The following is a 15,106-nucleotide window of genomic DNA, read 5'->3' as shown; positions in this document are numbered from 1 at the left end:
ATAGCACCTGTTTGTTATTCTGTCACTCTGTGTTCTTTGTATCAAAGTGTGTCAGTTCACACTTCTCCACATTGACCCGCGTCCGTCACCTGTCTGCCCATCCACCAACAACTCAGCATCTGTTTGGAGTTCCACACTGTCCTCCTCAGTTGACAATTGGCCCAAGTTGAGTATTTTCTGCAAAATTTGAAACTGTGCTCTATACACCAAGATTTAGATAATTTCTATACATCAGGAAAAGCATGGGTCTCATTGCCAATCTCTGAGGAACTCCATGATGCAAAACTTCCTCCAGCATAAAACTATCCATTAGCCATCACTTTGCTTCCTATCACGCAGCTAATTTTACATCCACACTGCAATGCTGTCTTGTATTTCACGGCCTTTAATTTTCATCATAAGTCTGTTGAGTGGAGCTGTATTGAAAGCCTTTTAACAGTCCACATCAACAGCATTACCCTGGTTAACCCTCACAGTTATCACTTCAAGAAATTCGGCAAGTTAGTTAGTTTGTTATGGACCAGACCAGACACCCTCAAAATATTTTAAGAAGGTAGCCTAGACCCAAGCTTTTTCTTATTTTAAAGGCAGATGTAATGTGTTGTGTTTCAGATACAATGCAACTGGTCAAACTACTCGACATTAAGCAAATAGTTAATATACAACAGAAGAAAGAAGAACTTAGAATAACTTAACTCTACTGGAAAACTTAACAGAATAATAAATATAGTAACAATTGCTAATTAACTATTCCAATATTGTAACATCCCATACACACCTCTTAGCAAAAAGGCAAATTCAAAATCTGATTTTCTTGCATGCAATCCAGCAGCAGAGAGAGAAAAAAAATCAAGTGAAAACTCAGAAAATAGCAGCCCTTCTGAGACTCCAACAGCAACAGATGCTGAATCTCAAAGCTAAAAAAAAAATAAAAATTGGAAATCCTGGTGTGTGAGAACTCCCCACAACCATCCAAGCTGCTTCTATTGTTATAACTTAAAAATAACGTCCAAGGCCTCATAAGCTGTTTACTGGTAGATAGCTCAGCACCCCTCTCTTTAAAAAAAGGAAAAATAAACTCTTAAAGTCACATCACCCTCACAAGTTAAACATGATTTTACCTTAACAAAACCATGCTGACTCTTTCAAATCAATGCAGTTTATTTCCATGTGACTATTAACTCTATCCTAGAGAGTTTCCCCTCCCATCAAAGTTAAACTGGTCTGTAATTGCTTTGCCTACCTATGCAACATCTTTTAACAAGAACATTGGAGGGATTGTAACAAGGTCAGCCAAGTGAGCCTCATAGAGCGAGTTCTGTGATTGGACCAGATTAACAGCCCAATCAGGGAGCCCTGGCTGACAGGTATAAACAGGAGTGTCAGGGATTCTGTTCACTGAGAGCTGGCTCTGAGGAAGCCGAATCAGTGTCAAGAACTCTCCATGTATAAATAAAGGGAACTTGGTGTCAGGATACCACCCTCTGTGGAGTTATTTCAGGAGTAATGCAGTTCTCCAATCCTCCAGCAGTAACTCAGGGAAAAATGAAAGGTTATTGCAAGTACATTCTTTATTGTTTTGTGGGATGAGGCTATTGCTGGCAAGGCCAATACTTGTTTCCCATCCCTACTTGCCCTGAGTGACTTGTTGGGTTATTTCAGCTAAGGGAAGTTAAGAGTCAACCACATTCCTGTCGGTCTGGAGGTACATGTTGGCCAGATCAGGTAAAGATGCAGTGCTTCCTTCCCGGAGGGGTATTTGTGAACGTGTGCAGTGTTTATGACAATTAATGATCGTATTGTCATCACCATTAACTTACAGTTACAATGTATTATTTTGATTTCAAATCCCAGTTGACAGGCTGGGGATTGAGGTGGAAAATGTGTTGCTGGTTAAAGCACAGCAGGTGAGGCAGCATCCAAGGAATAGGAAATTCGACGTTTCGGGCATAAGCCCTTCCATTTCCCCAGAACATTGGGCTCCTGGATTACCAATCCACGGAAATTCGTGCTGCCCCACTGCGTCCCCATGAATCATAAGCTGCTATTGTTTTCAGTTACATTGTCCTTCCTTTTGACAACACATCTCAATAGCCACAGACTTTTCCCCAGGGCAGGATTGACTGGTATGAGAAGCTATAGTTTGAAGATATTAGGAGGAAGGTATAAAGGAGACGTCAGAGGTAAGTTCTTTATGCGGAGAGTTGTGAATGCATGGAATGCATTGCCAGCTGTGGTGGTGGAAGCAGAGTCATTGGGAACATTCAAGTGACTGCTGGACATGCACATGGATAGCAGTGAGTTGAGGGGTGCGTAGGTTAAGTTACTATATTTGACTTTAGGATTAAATCTCGGCACAACATCGTGGGCCAAAGGGCCTGTTCTGTGCTGTACTTTTCTATGTTCTATCCATTTTTGCAGTAAAACCGTCTGCATCATTTTTAAAAATATAGTCACATCAAATGTTTATGTGATTAATCACTTCTGCCATGATGGTGGTAGATGATATGGGAAGGTTTACGTCATTATGTAATTTAGGAATTCCAATGAAGGGAGCAAAATATCATCCGTATTGAGAACTCGATAATCCTTTCCAAAATAATAGAAAGTGATGAGAATGTGGTCAAGTCCAGAAGTACACACACGAGTTTATAGGGCGATTTGAATTCTTAAAGCCTTGTTCTTGCAATTTATGTCATCTGACCTCCTCTGCCTCAGTCCTGCAGGTCAGCTGATCTTTTGCACAATGTTATAAGTGTCAACTCAGCAAACAACTCCTTTCTTCATTTGTCAGGTTGTGAAAAACTTTTCATTATGCAAAACTGAGTTGGTGTCAAGTCTGATTCTGTTTTGCATAGATGGGTATTTTTGTTAACATTCCAGCAGGACTCTTAGAGAATTGCAGGGGTGTGGCTTCCCGGTAACACAGCAATTAATTCCTTCACATTTCGGCCTGTGCTCAATCCTAGAACAGTCCACACAGATTTGAAAGAAACAAACATAATCCCAGTGTTCAAGAAGAGATGGAAGAGGGTACTGGGAGAACTATAGGCCATATAGCCTAACATCATTTGGCCTGGGTTTGATTACCAGTCATTACAGTGTTGTGGTTTTTCAACTGACTTTTAAAAGGAAAGCCACTAGGATAAAACCAGCAAGTAAATATTCCATTCTGTGGGAAAACAGATCTGACAGATGACTCCTGGCGGTGGTTTCTGTGAATTGTAGTGTGGAAACAAGCAGCATTGCACAGCATCTCGGAAACCTTCCCCTCTGCTGCTTCCCATTTCTAATTGGGACAGCACGGTGACTCAGTGGTTAGCACTACTGCCTCACAGTGCTTGGCGACTGTCTGTGTGGAGGTTGCACATTCTCCCTCTGTCTGCGTGGGTTTCCTCTGGGTGCTCCGGTTTCCTCCCACAGTCCAAAGATGTGCAGGTTAGGTGAATTGGCCATGCTAAATTGCCCGTAGTTAGGCGCATCAGTCAGGGGTGAATATAGGGGAATGGGTCTGGATGGGTTGCTCATCGGAGGATTGGTGTGGACTGGTTGGGCTGAAGGGCCTGTTTCCACATTGTAGGGAATCTAAAAAGAAATCAGTGGTCTCTAGTGATGAGGTAATAGAACAACTAATGCATGGATTGCAGCAGTTCAAGAAGGCAGCTGACCACCACTTTGCCAAAGCCAACTAACGATGGGCAATTAAATACTGGCCAGCCAGCAATGCCCATATTTCATGAGTGAATAATAAATAACTCTATGACTATGCAGTCAGCACATATTTTATGGAAGGGAAATTGTGTTTAATCAAACTGTTAGTGGCTGTAATTGGGAGAGCAGGGAACCAGTCGATGGAGTGTGTCAAGATTTTTTAAAAAAAACATTCGGAAAGGTGCTCTTTAGGAGGTTAATATGTGATTTTAGGGCATGTGGGATTTCAGGGTAACACATCAGCATGGATTGAGGTTTGGTTAAAGGACAAAAAAACAGAAGGAGGAGAAAATATAGACCTTTTATTTGAGCTGGGTTCTGCAAGGATCAGTACTAGGCCTCTGCTATTTACAATATGTATGATTACGTTGGATGAAGCATTTGACTATAATGTATCCAAGTTTGCAAATGCAATTAAAAAGCTGGTTGGAAAATTACGTTTTGGAGAGAACACAAAGAGACTGCAGAGAGGTGTCGACAGGCGAAGTGAACAAGCAAAAAAATGGGGCAGAGGATGATGTGATGAGGTGTGAAGCAACCACTTTTGAAGGCAAGTAGGAAAGCAGAGTAAGTGAGAGAAATGCAAAATGTTGTCCTTTAGAGCAGCCACAATTTTGGTGAACATGCATCGCAAGGTTTGCACGTACGTATAGCGAACAATTAGGAAAATAAGTAGTCTGTTAGCCATTATGATAAAGGAGGTGGAGTGTAAGCGTTTAGAAGAGTAGTGTGCTGCACGCCAGCACAATGGGTGGCATGGTGGCTCAGTGGTTAGCACTGCTGCCTCACAGCATCAGGAACCCAGGTTCGATTCTGTCTATATGGAGTTTGCACATTCTCCCCGTGGCTGAGTGGGTTTCCTCCTGGTGCTCAGGCTTCCTCCCACAGTCCAAAGATGTACAGGTCAGGTGAATTGGCTTTGCTGAATTGCCCATGATGTTAGGTGCATTAGTCAGAGGGAAATGTGTCTGGGTGGGTTACTCTTAGGAGGGTCGGTGTGGACTGTTGGGCTAAGTGGACTGTTTCCACGTTGTAGGGAATCTAATCTAATCTGTCAGGAATCTGCAATTGTATGGAGCCTTGCTAGACCCACATAGTGTGTACTGTTTGATCAGCTTACCTCAGAGTTGCCCATAAATGGACTGCAACAAAGGTTCACTACATTGGTCGAGAGGTTGATCATATGAGGAAAGATTGAGTAGACTAGGCCTTTATTTCCTGAAGTTTAGAAGACTAAGAGGTAATCTCATGAGAATATTGCTGTAATCCTTAAAGGATTTAGTCGAGTCAATGCTGGGATCTCCGAGGATAACAATCTCAGAATAAGAAGTCAGGGTTGAAATTATGAGTTTTTTTATGCATCTTTGGAATTCTCACCCTCAAAAGGGCTGTCAATATAATAATGCAGGGATCGATAGATTCTTAGATACCCAAGGAGTTGAAGGAAATTAGGGATAGCAAAGAAAGCTAAAGGTGAAGTGGAAGGTCAGTTGTGATTGTATTGAATAGCAAGGCAAGCAAGAAGGGCCAAATGGCCTACGGCTGTTTATCTTTCTTGTGCTTTTATGTTGGGAAAATAGTGACATCCCTGTGGTCTTCCATATACTGTCATGATTCCCAGTGGCAACAGCTTGGCAAAAACAGAGAATTAATGTTTCAAGTCCAGTGACCCTTCTTCAAAACAGAATTGACCCTTAGTCATGTTTGGATGGTTTATGGATCATTTTTGATAATTACAGTATTAAGTCTAAATCACTCTACCTCAAAGATATTGTAAGTTTTCTCTCGCTGTATCATTCTCCATTATTTTTCTAGGTGCAACTGGTATTGAAGACCGTTTGCAGGATGGTGTTCCTGAAACGATCTCAAATCTACGAAAAGCTGCTTTACAGATATGGGTTCTGACTGGAGATAAACAGGAAACGGCGATCAATATTGCTTACGCCTGCAAGCTCCTTGGTCATGATGAGGAGATTCTTACCTTGAATGCTGAGTCGCAGGTGAGCACAATTTCAGCTGCAAAATCTGTTGTCGGCTTTCTGGACAGCTTTTATGCAGCCAGCACGACTCTCATAACCTTAAAAGCCATACAAGCAAATGAAAGTAAATATCACATGCATTTATTGCAAACACTCCAGTTCAGCAGCATTCTAATTTATATCTTTAACCAGCTTTTTTCGAGAGCGATCCTAACAATTTCACCATAACAGGAAAAAAGGCTTAATGGAAGAGGTAACTGTGAATTTTGGAAACCTGACTGATTTTCATCAATCCTATTAATTCTGGATAACAGGCTCAGAATCTGCAGGGTGTCAGTTTAGTGAGGTTTGTAAATGACGGCTGCCTGAATGTTGGGGAGGTTTCTTTTGCTGTTAGTAAGTATGATTCCTGCCTTTCAATTATTTAAATTTGAGGTGAAGATCTTTGCAGCAGAAGGTGCCAGTTTATTGAGGAAGCAGCATTTGGATCAGTATTTGATGGGATCAAATTGCCAGTAAACCCTTCATGGGATGCTTGGTGCTCAGTAACCCATTTGCAAGATTTAAGGTCTGTGGTTTCGATGAAGATGTGTACAGATCTGTGGTATAAACAGAAAATCGAAATGCATCTTTTGTTTTGAATGATTGGAGCATCAATTACCCGCTTATCATAGGGAGGACTCTACGTTTTCTATCAGTCTGTGGATACTCAAAGGTCAAAGGCAAGACCCAATGCATGTAAATCTGAAATTTTCACGCAACAATTAAGGGTTCTAATCTGATTCAAAATCGCAACTCCCATTGACCTTATGTAGATAATAGAAGAGTGAACAATTGGGGTATTGTTGTGAGTTCCAGCAGAAGTAATCTTCATGTGCGGAGCCTAAATGTTGAGGGTCTTTTCATAACAACATTCGTCAAGGCTTTCAGAATTTGACAGTGCGTAAGTAAATCTCACAAATGTTTCTTCAGCTAGCTGCCACTGATCTACAAACCTCTGTGAAAACCATTTTTTTTTAACCGTTGGCTTCAATATCAAAACACTTTTGTTGGTCTTAAGACAGGGAATTAAAGGCAGCAATCACTTCTGTTCTCATTGCAAAATACAAAATTAGTCATGTGTGGTTCTTACATGATGTTCGAAACAATATTAATGAATGAATGGTGAAAAGATTGTTGTGTTAAATCAGGAGATGATAGCTCCTGTGTACAATTAACCTCCGAGGTAGCCTCCAACTTAATGTGACCTGAAGTGTCAGTAACATAAGCGTGGTTTGTAAATTACAGGAAAGACTACTTGGAAAGATAACGAGTTTAAAGTCTTCCTTAAAATAAAGAGATGCTTTAATTTATGACTGGGTGGTAATTAAGAAGCAATTCTTCTTGCACATAGTCCTAAAGAAACAAGTGATTTTAAGAGGTTGAATAGATATTTCTTCAGCTGAAAATGTGTTGCTGGTTAAAGCACAACAGGTTAGGCAGCATTCAAGGAATAGGAAATTCGACGTTTCGGGCATAAGCCCTTCATCAGGAATGAGGAGAGTGAGCCAAGCAGGCCAAGATAAAAGGTAGGGAGGAGGGACTTGGGGGAGGGGCGATGGAGATGTGATAGGTGGAAGGAGGTCAAGGTGAGGGTGATAGGCCGGAGTGGGGTGGGGGCGGAGAGGTCAGGAAGAAGATTGCAGGTTAGGAGGGCGGTGCTGAGTTGAGGGAACAGACTGAGACAAGGTGGGGGGAGGGGAAATGAGGAAACTGGAGAAATCTGAGTTCATTCTTTGTGGTTGGAGGGTTCCCAGGCAGAAGATGAGGCGCTCCTCCTCCAGCCGTCGTGTTATTATGTTCTGCCGGTGGAAGAGTCCAAGGACCTGCATGTCCTCGGTGGAGTGGGAGGGAGAGTTAAAGTGTTGAGTCACGGGATGGTTGGGTTGGTTGGTCTGGGCGTCCCAGAGGTGTTCTCTGAAGCGTTCCGCAAGTAAGCAAGTAAGGCCCATCTCCCCAATATAGAGGAGGCCACATCGGGTGCAGCGGATGCAATAGATGATGTGTGTGGAGGTACAGGTGAACTTGTGGCGGATATGGAAGGATCCTTTGGGGCCTTGGAGGGAAGTGAGGGAGGAGGTGTGGGCGCAAGTTTTACATTTCCTGCCGTTGCAGGGGAAGGTGCCGGGAGTGGAGGTTGGGTTGGTGGGGGGTGTGGACCTGACGAGGGAGTCACGAAGGGAGTGGTCTTTGCAGAACGCTGATAGGGGAGAGGAGGGAAATATATCCCTGGTGGTGGGGTCCGTTTGGAGGTGGTGGAAATGACGGCGGATGATACGTTGTATACGGAGGTTGGTGGGGTGGTAGGTGAGAACCATTGGGGCTCTGTCTTAGTGGCGGTTGGAGGAGCGGGGCTCAAGGGCGGAGGAGCGGGAAGTGGAGGAGATGCGGTGGAGGGCATCGTCGATCATGTCTGGGGGGAATCTGCGGTCCTTGAAGAAGGAGGCCAGCTGGGCTGTGCGGTGTTGGAACTGGTCCTCCTGGGAGCAGATGCGGCGGAGACGAAGGAATTGGGAATATGGGATGGAGTTTTTACAGGGGGCAGGGTGGGAGGAGGTGTAGTCCAGGTAGTTGTGGGAGTCAGTCAGTTTATAGTAGATGTCTGTGTTGAGTCGGTCGCCCGAGATAGAAATGGAAAGGTCTAGGAAGGGGAGGGAGGAGTCTGGGACAGTCCAGGTGAATTTGAGGTTGGGATGGAAGGTGTTAGTAAAGTTGATGAACTGTTCAACCTCCTCGTGGGAGCACGAGGCAGCTCCGATACAGTCATCGATGTAGCGGAGGAAAAGGTGGTGGGTGGTGCCAGTGTAGTTGCGGAAGATGGACTGTTCCACATATCCTACGAAGAGACAGGCATAGCTGGGGCCCATGCGGGTGCCCATGGCAACTCCTTTAGTTTGGAGGAAGTGGGAGGATTGAAAAGAGAAGTTATTCAGGGTGAGGACCAGTTCAGTCAGTCGAAGGAGGGTGTCAGTGGAAGGGTACTGGTTAGTGCGGCGGGAAAGGAAGAAGCGGAGGGCTTTGAGTCCTTCGTGATGGGGGATGGAGGTGTACAGGGACTGGATGTCCATCGTGAAAATAAGGCGTTGGGGACCGGGGAAGCGAAAATCCTGGAGGAGGTGGAGGGTGTGGGTGGTGTCCCGAACGTAGGTGGGGAGTTCTTGGACTAAAGGGGACAGAACCGTGTCGAGGTATGCGGAGATGAGTTCGGTGGGGCAGGAGCAGGCTGAGACAATGGGTCGGCCGGGGCAGTCAGGTTTGTGGATTTTGGGCAGGCCAGTTGTATCTATTTGCAAAAAGTAACAGCCAAGTGACAGTTCCAGATGATCATAGGATTGCTCTCTCCTTAGAGCTGAATGACTAGTGGTGAATTTAACCTGAGGGTTATCATGCCGCAGGCATGTGGTGAAGTTGATAAGGCAGAACATTCACCTTGAGCCCACATTGTTAGCTTCACTCTGTAAAGCATCCCAGCTATCCAGCCAACTGAGCTAACTGACTTCTGTACTTTCTGTTGTAGATTCCTATTGATTGTACAATCCTACAAACGCATATCTTTTATTTATCACTGCAGTAAGAGGTGGGGGAGAGATGGAAGCTAATTAGATTCTTGTAATCAGTCTGTTGTAAAGAATGTCTGGGTAGTATAAGATGATAAAGTCCATTAGAAGTAGGAACAGGAGTAGCCATTTAGCCCCTCCAGCCTGTTCTGCCATTCAGTAGAATCATAGCTCAATCAACATTCCTCACATTCACCTTCCTGCATTTTCCCCATAATCCTTGATTCCCCTTCTGATCAAAGACCCATCTATCTCAATTGTAAATCTAGATTAGATTAGATTACTTACAGTGTGGAAACAGGCCCTTCGGCCCAACAAGTCCACACCGACCCGCCGAAGCGCAACCCACCCATACCCCTACATTTACCCCTTACCTAACACTATGGGCAATTTAACATGGCCAATTCACCTGACCCGCACATCTTTGGACTGTGGGAGGAAACCGGAGCACCTGGAGGAAACCCACACAGACACGGGGAGAACGTGCAAACTCCACACAGTCAGTCGCCTGAGTCGGGAATTGAACCCAGGTCTCAGGCGCTGTGAGGCAGCAGTGCTAACCACTGTGCCACCGTGCCGCCCACCACCATGTACAGAAGGACACTTGCCCCTTGTGGCAAGGAATTCCAAAGCTACTCAACCATCTGAGAAAAGAAATTCCACCTCACCTCAGTCTTACATTTACTCTGAAACTATGCCTTCTTGTCCTAGACTCTCCCAAGAGGGGAAACATCCGCTCAGCATTTACTGTCAAGCCCCTTGAGAACCTTACATGCTTCCATGAAATCACTTTTACAGCAAAGAGGACATTTCGATATTTCTGAACTCAATACAGAAGCTGACAGAAGGGGGAAAGTGCCCCCGTTAATTATCTTTTCTATGTGTCTGATTGTTCACTTGCCTTATCTCATTAATATCTTTCAACAGGAGGCCTGTGCTGCTCTGTTGGAGCAGTGCTTGAACTACATTGAATCAAAGAGACCTCAGAAGAAACGGTTCAGTGTGGCTGGAAATCCAACAGTTGACTTTATCCCTTCAAATAGGACTTCAGTGAGCTTGCCCACTCTGCAAGCCAACTTCAGCTTGGTCATCGATGGAAAGACTCTAACTTTTGCATTGGAAAAGACATTAGAGGACAAATTTCTTGCATTGGCCCAAAGTTGCCATTCAGTGTTATGCTGCCGCTCCACGCCATTACAGAAAAGTATGGTGGTTAAACTGGTCCGAGATAAGCTGAAAGTAATGACCTTGGCAATAGGCAAGTCCATATTTATTCCTATCAGCATGCTGTTATGTACTAGGTCACCACACGTTGTTTAAATGGCAGCTAGTGAGAGAGAATACATCAGACACAGAATTTATAAGTAAAAGATCAGAGGGTCATACAACTTATGTGAACGTATTGAAGAAACCTAGATGGCTATTAAGTCTTTAGTAGTTAGAGTGGAGGTGCAGGTTTTGATTGATTAATATATAATTAATATATAAATCCCAGAATTTCTTTTGAGTCACTGCCCCAAGATAACTTCAAGCTTTATCAGAGTAAAGGTGACATCTCTGATCTGACAACGTGTTTTAGGTGTGAGGCCATGCTTCAAGTCTGTTTGTATGTTTCAGACTGGTTTCATCTCCAAAGCAAGGAAGATGAGCAATTAAACAGAACCTACTGGAACCACTCAGACAGTATCTGTGGAGAGAAACAGTCAATCTTTCTGCTCCAGCAATAGCTGGGGAAACTCAGCAGGTCTGGCAGTATCTGTAGAGAAAAAAAAGAGTTAATGTTTTGAGTCCAGTGACCCTTCTTCCCCCCTCCCACTCCCCCCCACACCTCCACCTTGTATATAGCAGCACTTCCTGATACTTCTCAGGAATAATATGGCTTTTCCTTTTCATTTTTGTTCTGAACTGAAGGAAATAATTTCTCCCAACTTATCTTGTCAAAGCCATTAATCATCCTCACTGCCTAATTAAGTAGCCCATTGTACTCCATCCTTAATAGGGCACAAGTCTCCTCTGTGCAATCTCTTCTCATAAGTAACCCTTTTATCCCCAATATCATTTTGGATCTGATACGTACCAGAAAGGACGTACTGTGCCATTTCTATTTACAGTCCAGCTCCTGTAGCCTGAAGGGAGGGATAGAGCACAGAGCGTTAAGAGGTTGAGCACTTTACAGCCAAAATAATTGTATTGAAAGGGAGAGCAGGAGTTCTTGAAAGCTGTTAACCGTACGATGTACCCTGACCTTGCCGTCTGCAGAGGCCCCAGTAAGTGCAGGGAGCTGGCCTTTCCAAATGTCACTCAAGAAGTGAGCTATGTCTCTGTGATATTCGAGGTAAAGTTAAACCCGCTTGCTTTCTTGTTTTTTAAAACAAAAAACCTGCTCAGGCATTAGCCAGTTCCGTGGTAGCATTGCTTCTGTGTATTGCAGTTTTGTTTTCTGTTGGTGGAACTCGAAGTTGTCACTCAACTTACATTAACTATGACTGGCTGGCCCAAGGGTCGCAAACCAGCACACTGTCACAGCTTGTTTCCTCATTAATTGCAGGAGATGGGGCTAATGATGTGAGCATGATCCAGGTTGCTGATGTTGGAGTGGGAATCTCTGGCCAGGAAGGGATGCAGGTAATTGTATTCTCATTGCATTTCCTGTCACTATTTCCATAAATAGACAGATGATGCGATGGCGCGTGTCTCAATGGATTGATGGGGTGGCGAGGGAACTTTTGAAGGTACCTGTCAATGCTGATATTAATCTTCTGTTTTAGACATGTGTTATAGTGTTCTTTTTCCCTGCTCTTGAAAGTACTGACATACTGTTCCATAAACACCAGCAACACTCCATTACTCTGTCCCAGAAGCAACTTGCATTTATACAGCATCCTTTTCATCGTAAATTGGAGTTAGCATTCCTGTGAACCACTATCAGGTGGGAAAAATTGACATTGAATCACATAGGATATTAGGTCAGTGACTAAAAGCCAGGTGAGAGGGGTGGATTTTAACAATGGGGAGATGGCAGAGAGGTTTTGGAAGGGAATTAAAAGCTGAGACAGTGACAGCTAATAGCACACTCCCCAGCAGTCCAGGTGTGGGTATAGCCTTGAGCAAAAAACTTAACAATGGAGCATGTCATTCACATGCATTGTGTACACATGCAAATAAATTCGAGAACGGCTTCTTCCCCACTGTTGTTAGACTTCTGAATGGACTTCTCAAATTTTAAATTTAATGTTGATCTCGCTGTCTATGTGCCATCTCTAACATTATATTCTACCCTCTGTTCTTTTACCGTTATGCACTTTGTATGGTATGATCTACCTGTACTGCACACAAAACAAAACTTCAAAGTACCGAGATACATGTGACAATAATAAATCAAATCAAATCAAGTCTTGATCAAATATATCTTCATCCACACTACCCAGTTTTCTAACTGGATGTTCAAGTCCCACATGGCCCAGGGACAATGAAGTCAATTTTAACCTGCTACCCTGGGTCAGCTCAAATTATTTTGGGTAAGTGAAGGAGCCAGATCTGGACCTGCTGGTCAATATAGTTCAAGTCCATACTGGATAGTGCATCACAATTTGTTAGTACAGTGACATGTCCAACTTTTTTAATATATCAGATCAAATCTAAGTAGGTTCTGCCTCTCGCAACAACTGATGTTTATTAATGTGCTCTTCATTTCCACATTTATTCCCTAAAAAATTCTCATCCCTTAGAAATAATTAAGGCAGGATGTGTACACCTCGGAATTCTTCATGCATCTACCCATTGACAGTTTAATGAACGTGTCACGACTTAAATATGATTTCATTAAGCGATAGGAGGTCAGACTGCATACCACGATATTTCAGCACTGGAAAGCTACGCTGTCAGTATTTGAGTCACATTGTAACAAAGCGTGGATTCCATCTGTCTAATACGTGGCTTTCTTTTGGACTTGAGCAAATTTTTGAAACTAAATTGTTATAAATTCAAACCGAAGATCCTCCCAGTACCATTTTACAAGTGGGTCTGGATTTAGGTAGTTAGTTTCACCACCTCTCAAAACAGACAAGAGTCCTGAAACACTGAGCTTTGAGCGGAGGTTGAAAGACCAAAAATGGATGTAACCAATTTTTCCAAGTATGTCAGTGTGTCTCAGCACCAGTCCCTGTGGACCTTCCCCAGGCTTGACATCCTCACCTTTAACCAAGGCAATTCAGCTTTATTGAGGAGCCTCCAGTCAGCAATCTATCGTCAGCACCAGTTCAGTTGAGTACTCATCGTGTGTTCAGAAATGAAGCCCGGTTCCACGAATAGACGCTGGTATTGTCCTTCAGTATTCAAAGGCAAAACAAATTGCAGGAATCGTGCTGGGGAGTGTAAGCAAATGGATTGTTTTTCACAAGAGAGAGCCCGGAACTGATGAGCCAAATAATTACCCACTTTTCATACCCACTGGTCAGCAAGGCTCTGGGACAGTGAAGTCACCATGCCACCCTGACTCCAGTCAAGTTATTCCTTGAGGCAAAGGACCACATCTGGACTTTGGTCCATACAGTTGAAGATGCTACTGGCTAAAGCATTTTTGAACCATTCACAATGGTTATACTATGCAGGTTAAGCCTTTAGTTATCTGACTTTGAAAGAACATGACATAGTTTTATTGAGACAGAATTCTGAGGGGACCTTATCAAAGTAGATGCTGACAGGATATTTCCCATATCCTGGAGGAATTGAGAACTGGGGACACAGTTTAAAAATAACGTGTCTCCCTTTAAGACAGAGATGATGAGGAATTTCTTGTCTCGGTGAATCATTTGTCTGGAATTCTCTTTCCCAAAGAGCAGTAGAGGCTGAGTCCTTGAGTATACTCAACACCGTTATAGTTTTCAATTCACTAGGCAGTCAGTGGTTCTGGAAGAGTGATTAGATTCCCTACAGTGTGGAAACAGGCCCTTCGGCCCAACAAGTCCACACTGACCCTCCGAAGAGCAACCCATCCCCCTACACATAACACTATGGGCAATTTAGCATAGCCAAATCACCTAACCTGCACATTTTTGAACTGTGGGAGGAAACCGGAGTAGCTGGAGGAAACCCACGCAGACAATGTGCAAACTCCACACAGACAGTTGCCTGAGGCAGGAATTGAACCCAGGTCTCTGGCGCTGTGAGACGGCAGTGCTAACAATTGTGCCGCCATGCAAGGCAAGTGGAGCTGAGGCCAAGATCAGATCAGCCGGAATGGGTTTGAATGGTGGAACAGACTCAAGGGGCAAAATGGCTAAACCCCGCTCCTGAATCTTACGTTTTCATTTTATATCAACTGATGATTTGTGGGATAACTTGTTTCAGTTTTGTGACATTTCTGCCTATAATGTTCCATAGCTTCTCCTATTAATTTACAGCTCCCACCCCTACACTGTTAACTCACAAGTCCCTGACTTATTCCTGCTCTTTATCATGACCATGTTGTCTCTTGATGACTTATCTTTCTCTGCAGAAATTTGGTCAGCTTCTAAACTGATGACCCTACCCCTCGTTTTCCCCAAACCCCTTCTGTTTCCCCCAACCCCGTCACGCAGCCCTAAACTCCCCACCCCCCACCGAACCTGCACCATTTCTATATTTAGAAACTGCCGAACTGCCACCTGGTTCTGGGTGAGCTGTAGTCTCATGTGCTTAAACATCGGGAGACCATCAGTTTTGTCCCTCACCACAACCTTAATGCTCCTGCCACCAGATTCAACTCGCCTCACCCCCACCCCCAGCCACTGTCACAGGTTCAACCAAACTTGTCTGCATCCTTGGTGTTAAACTTCACCC

The 15,106-nt window shown here is 43.9% G+C and overlaps 1 protein-coding gene across 1 annotated transcript in view; it reads left to right on the top strand.

Moving 5' to 3' along the window:
- Positions 1-15,106, top strand: part of atp10a (ATPase phospholipid transporting 10A) — a 175,709-nt gene that overhangs the window by 138,173 nt on the left and 22,430 nt on the right. The window contains exons 13-15 of the mRNA XM_060826997.1: positions 5,527-5,711; positions 10,214-10,544; positions 11,835-11,911. Coding sequence (XP_060682980.1) covers positions 5,527-5,711; positions 10,214-10,544; positions 11,835-11,911 — 593 coding nt within the window. The remainder of the gene's footprint in view (positions 1-5,526; positions 5,712-10,213; positions 10,545-11,834; positions 11,912-15,106) is intronic.

The sequence above is a fragment of the Hemiscyllium ocellatum genome, chromosome 6, assembly GCF_020745735.1.
Source record: "Hemiscyllium ocellatum isolate sHemOce1 chromosome 6, sHemOce1.pat.X.cur, whole genome shotgun sequence".
Lineage (NCBI taxonomy): Eukaryota > Metazoa > Chordata > Chondrichthyes > Orectolobiformes > Hemiscylliidae > Hemiscyllium > Hemiscyllium ocellatum.
The sequence above is the reverse complement of the archived record's forward strand: the minus strand, read 5'-3'. Positions and strand labels throughout refer to the sequence as shown.